This window comes from Herpailurus yagouaroundi, unplaced genomic scaffold, assembly GCF_014898765.1.
Source record: "Herpailurus yagouaroundi ecotype Mexico unplaced genomic scaffold, PumYag 192, whole genome shotgun sequence".
In the NCBI taxonomy this organism is placed as follows: Eukaryota; Metazoa; Chordata; class Mammalia; order Carnivora; family Felidae; genus Herpailurus; species Herpailurus yagouaroundi.
In genome coordinates, this window is record NW_024412423.1 from 19,103,224 (window position 1) to 19,109,223 (window position 6,000).

The 6,000-nt window shown below is 37.5% G+C and overlaps 1 protein-coding gene across 3 annotated transcripts in view; it reads right to left on the reverse strand.

The window, feature by feature from the left end:
• The window catches only part of MEIKIN (meiotic kinetochore factor), an 84,228-nt gene that overhangs the window by 70,695 nt on the left and 7,533 nt on the right, over nt 1-6,000 (reverse strand). For all 3 annotated transcript variants that reach the window (XM_040444409.1, XM_040444408.1, XM_040444407.1), the window contains one exon: nt 5,088-5,225. In XM_040444409.1, coding sequence (XP_040300343.1) covers nt 5,088-5,225 — 138 coding nt within the window. The remainder of the gene's footprint in view (nt 1-5,087; nt 5,226-6,000) is intronic.

Below are 6,000 nucleotides of genomic sequence, written 5' to 3' on the forward strand. Positions count from 1 at the left end.
TACAAGTGTTCCAATTTCTCTACATCATTCATTGTCAACACTTATTTTTTTGTTTATTTATTTTTGAGAGAGAGACAGATCTCTCGGGGGAGGGACAGAGAGAGAGAGACAGAATCTGAAGCAGGCTCCAGGCTCTGAGCCTGACGAGGGGTTTGAACTCATGAGCCGTGAGATCATGACCTGAGCTGAAGGTGGATCCTTAACCGACTGAGCCACCCAGGATCCCCCCCACTTTTTAAAAAAATAATAATCATCCTAACAGGTGAGGTGACATTTCATTGTGGTTTTGATTTGCATATCCCTGATAATTAGTGATGTTGGCATCTTTTCATATACTTGTTGGCCATCAGTATATCTTCTTTGGGGAAATGTCTATTCAAGTCCTTTGGCCATTTTGTAATGGGGTTATTTGTTCATTTTTTTCCCCCTGAGTTATAGGAGTTTCTTATATATTTTTTAACATTAATCTCTTATCAGATAAGTGTTTTGCAAATATTTTCTCCCTTTTTGTATGTTGCCCTTTCACTCTGTTGTTTATTTTGCTGTGCAGGTTTTTAGTTTTATGTAATCTCACTTGTCTAACTTAGCTTTTGTTGCCTGTGCTTTTGGTGTTACATCCAAGAAATCATTAAGTATCATGAGGGCTTTCCCCTATGTTTTCTTCCATGTGTTTTATGGTTTCTGGTCTTATGTTTAAGTCTTTAATCCATTTTGAGTTGGGTTTTTTGTATGATGTAAGGTATTGGTCTTATTTCATCCTTTTGTAGGTGGAAGTCCAGTTTTCCCACACTTGATCTTAGACAAAAGGCAAAGAAGCGATGGAAGTCCAGTTTTCCCAACATTGTTTGTTGAAGAGACTATTCTTTCCCCACTGTGTATTCTTGCCACCATTGTTTAAAATCATTTCTCTCTATTCTATTCATCTACATGTCTATCTTTATGCCAGTACCATACTGTTATAATTACTGTAGTTTTGCAATATATTTTGAATTCAAAAAAGTGTCAATTTTCTGTATGGTTTTTCTATTTATTGAAAATGGGAGTAATGAAGTCTTCATTACTGTATGGATGTCTATTTTTGCCCTCAGGTCTGTCAGTGTTTATCTGTTATGTGCTTTGATGTTGAGTGCATATTTCTTTATATTTGTTATATGTTCCTGATTAATTGACCCTTTCATCATTATATAATGTCTTTGTGTCTTGTGATAGTTTTTGACTTAATGGATGTTTTATCTGATATAAGTAGAGCCACTCCTGATTTCTTTTGGTTACCATTTATATGGATTATCTTTTCCTATTGCTCCACTTTCAGCCTATGTGTGTCCTGAAATGTAGTCTTTTGTAGATAGCATATAGACCTTGTTTTTCAAAATCCATCCAGCCACTCTGTGTCTTTTGATTGGGGAATTTAAACCAGTTACATTTGAAGTAATTATTGATAGGGAAAGAATATTACTATTTTGTTAATTATTTTGTCTTATAGTTCTTTTACCCCTTTTCCTCTCTTGCCATCTTCATTTGTGTTTCATTGATTATTTTTATACTGATATGCTTTGATTCCTTTCTATTTTTCTTTTGTGTATTTTCTATAGGCATTTTTAATGTGGTTACCATGGTGCTTATATAAAATACAGTCTTAACAATCTATTGTAATCAGATAGCAACTTCCATTATATACAAAAACTCTATACTTTTATTTCTCCCTTCACACACATTTTGTGTTACTGATGTTATGGTTTACATTTTTTTATGTTGTGTATCCATTAACATATTTTTATTTTTAATACTTTAGTCTTTTATATTAGAATTAAAAGAGATTTAAATACCAACGTTACAGTATTATTTTATATTTATCTATATACTTATTGGCAAGTTTTATATTTTCATATGCTTTTGTGTTGCTGTTTAGAGTCCTTTATTTCAACTTAAAGAACTCCTTTTACCATTTTGTTTTTGTAAGGTGAGTCTAGTGGTGATGAACTCTTTCAGCTTTAGTTTAAGAAACTCCTTATCTCGGGGCACCTGGGTGGCTCAGTCGGTTAAGCGTCCGACTTCAGCCAGGTCACGATCTCGCGGTCCGTGAGTTCGAGCCCCGCGTCGGGCTCTGTGCTGACAGCTCAGAGCCTGGAGCCTGTTTCAGATTCTGTGTCTCCCTCTCTCTCTCTGACCCTCCCCCATTCATGCTCTGTCTCTCTCTGTCTCAAAAATAAATAAACGTTTAAAAAAAAAAAAAGAAACTCCTTATCTCTTCATTTCTTTTTGAGTTTTTATTTTAACCACCTGGTGCTCATCAGGACAAATATACTCCTTAATCCCTATTACCTATTTCACCCATCCCTCACCCACCTGCCTTCTGGTAACTATCAGTTTGTTCTCTATAGTTAAGAGTCTGTTTCTTGACTTATCTTCCCCCGCCTTGTTCATTTGATTTGTTTCTTAAATTCCACTTATGAGTGTAATCACATGGTATTTGACTTTCTCTGACTTATTTTGCTTAGCATTATACTCTCTGGCTCTATCCATATTGTTGCAAGTGGAAAATTTCATTTTTTATGGCTGAACAATATTCCATTGATGTTGTTTGTTTCTATTGATAGTTTTGCTGGTTGACAGTTTCTTTACTTTCACCACTTTGACAGATCATTCTACCCTTTGTGGCCTGCAAGGTTTCTGTTGAGAAACCCAATGATAGTTTAATAGGGGTTCCCGTGTACATATCAAGTTGCTTTTCTACTACTGCTTTCAAAATTAAAAAAGTCAAAATTATTAAACAAATTATTAAAAGTCAAAATTTGACTTTCGATAATTTATGAGTCCCTGTGTAGATTTACTTGGTTACCTTATCTGAGATTCATTGGGCTTCCTAGGTCTGCACGTGCATTTCCTTCCCCAAATTGGGTAAGTTTGCAGCTATAATTTCTGTGAATAAACTTTCTGGCAGGCTCTCTTTCTTTTTCCCTCCTTTCAGCCCCTTACTCTTTCTCCCTATTCCTCCCTCTCTCGTCTTCTTTCTTTTACCCTTATCCCTCCCTTCTTTCTTTTTCTCCCTCTCTCCCTCCCTCATCTCTTCGCCCTCTGAGACTCCTATAAAGTTTAAAGCTAAGGGGCGCCTGGTTGGCGCAGTCGGTTAAGCGTCCGACTTCAGCCAGGTCACGATCTCGCAGTCTGTGAGTTCGAGCCCCGTGTCAGGCTCTGGGCTGATGGCTCAGAGCCTGGAGCCTGTTTCCGATTTCTGTGTCTCCCTCTCTCTCTGCCCCTTCCCCGTTCATGTTCTGTCTCTCTCTGTCCCAAAAATAAATAAACGTTGAAAAAAAAATTAAAAAAAAAAAAAGTTAAAAGTTGCTCTGTTTAATTGTGTTCTATGAGTCTCTTAAGGTTTCCTCACACACCTTATTTTTTGTCAGTGGCCAATAGGCATCTAGAATATACCAGGTCCCATCAGCACTTTGAGACAATTGAGAAAGAAGTCATTCCCTTGGGTAGCACTCTGAGACAGGCAAGAGACTAGCCAATCCTTTGGGAAGGTCCCAGAAAATTTACAACATTTCACGCATGGTTCAGTTCTTTTCTTCCCTAACCAGGGAGAAGATGGGACTTAGGGGTTTCCTGCCAATTCCTGTTGGCTTTGATATGGCTGGTCCCATACATGCCTGAGGTGCAGGAGTCCCTTTAACCAGTTTCAGATTTCTCACAAAGGGAAAAAGTCCATGTATTGCTGTTGAATTGGTGTGTCCATGGGGGGGAAGAATGGATCAGGGCTTCTTATTCCAATATCTTGCTGATGTCACTCTCTATACATTTTCCTTTGTTTTGATCACTATGTGTTTTCTTAGAAGACTTCCTCAGGAAGACTGATGATCCTTGGCTCTCCTCTTATTTAAGAGGGAGCCCTAAAAGGCTAAATGGAATCTCTGCCCTTGTTTGGGCTTGTCACAGAGATGGATTCAGTGCAGAGTGTTCTTGTCAGTTTCACTGAAGGGGTACTGAGGTCAGTATCTTTACGTACTTTCTTTATGGTTGCTCAGATTTGTTAGGAAAGAATCTTCCATTCTCCTGCCTAGAAAGTTCAAGTCTGGGTGCTAGTATTTTGGAAGCTGAGCAGAGAAATGGGATGTTGGGTTGGGATGGGAATAGGCATTAGTCGAGAAGGTCTCACAATTCAGATGTACATTTTCATTTAATTTCCCCTCTTCTTCATTCAGTACAGTATCTGAGACAGTTGCTTTTTATGCATAATAACCCCCAAATCTCATTGGCATGAAATGAAAGCATTTACTTCTTATTCCCATGTGTACTGGTTGGCTCAGGCAGGTCTGCTTCAGATTACAGACCTGCTGATCAGATGGGGCAGCTCCCTGCAGTCTGCAGGTTGTCTGGTACTATTCTGTCCCATACCTCTCATTCTGGGGTCCCCACAGGGGAAGCAGAAGCTAATTAGGATATATTCATCTCACAATGTTAAAAGTTTAAGAGGACAAGCCCAACCATTTAAGCATATTTCAAAGATCTGTTTATATCTTATTGTCCAAAGCAAGTCACATTTCCATTACTGTACCAAAGCCAAACAGGGAGAAAGTTCATTCCACCACTACAAGGATATGGCAAGGGTGTGAACATATGATACTACTCCAGGGGAATGAGTAATTGGGATCAGCATTTCAAATTCCACGATCCTTGCTATTAACAGTACCTAGTATCCTCCATTCCAGAGTTCCTCAGTTTCAAAATACCCAAAAGAATAAATCTCCATGCTCTATTTAAGTAAGTAGTCACCACATCTTCTACATTTCAGATATATCTTTTTACAAGTATTGGGGCATCCAAATTGTGAGCTTCTGGGATACTATAATGCAAATTGGCTTGTTTCTGGGTCATTCCCTAATGTCTTCATCCTTTTCTTATCTGGTGGCTTTTGATGTACAGTCCTATGTGACTGAGCCTGGAATACGGTGGATAGTGAGCGAGGGCAGGTTTTAATGAGGAAGACAAGCACACCTTCTCAAAAGGAACATTATTCATTGGAGGATTTGTGGACAAAGGAACAATTTCTATAGTGGGTCAACTTAAGGTTGAAATTGTTTTCTCACCTAAATAATCTGATCCTCTGAAGAGTTCAGGTGATGGGAAATTACTTAAACTCTCTTCAAAACTCTTGCATTCTGTGTAAGAGTCTGTGAATGAATAGCTCAGAAGAGAACTAGAAATATCATGCTGCAAACTTTGTCCTATAGAATAAACAAACAAAAAAGGTAAAATGTTTCAACAGTAAACACACTCAAAATCCTAAGAATTCAAATATGTAGAAATATACATGCAGTTTTATACAGAGAATGTAAAATTACTTATATAAATGACTGAAAAAGCATACAATTGTACACCACTTTAACTTAAACCTTAGAAAATAACTTGTTTTTTATGTAGAAAAATGCATTATAATCTTTTCCATTGCTTTCCCAAGTTTTATAATTTATTCCTTCTGCTCCTTAGCTTCAATTGTGATTTTTTACCCCCAAATACAAGTTTTATATATAAGTAACTCACTAACTGTAAACTAACAAGCTGAGAATAAAGGGTAATTCTAGTTATTCCATTTAAAAATCAATGAGCCTACATCACCAGAGAAATACAAATCACAACGAGATGCCATCTCACTCCTATCTGAAGGGCTAAAATTAACAACTCAGGAAATAACAGACGTTGGTGAGAATGCAGAGAAAAGGGAACTCTTTTGCACTGTTGGTGGGAATGCAAACTGGTGCAGCCACTCTGGAAAACAGTATGGATGTTCCTCAAAAAATTAAAAATACAACTACCCTAAAATCCAGCAATGGCACTACTAGGTTATCCAAAGGATACAAAAATGCTGATTCAAAGGGGCACATGCACCCCCGTGTTTATAGCAGTGCTATCAACAATAACCATTTTGTGGAAAGAGCCCAAATGTCCATCGAATGATGAATGGATAAAAAAGATGTGGTATATATATATATATATATATAT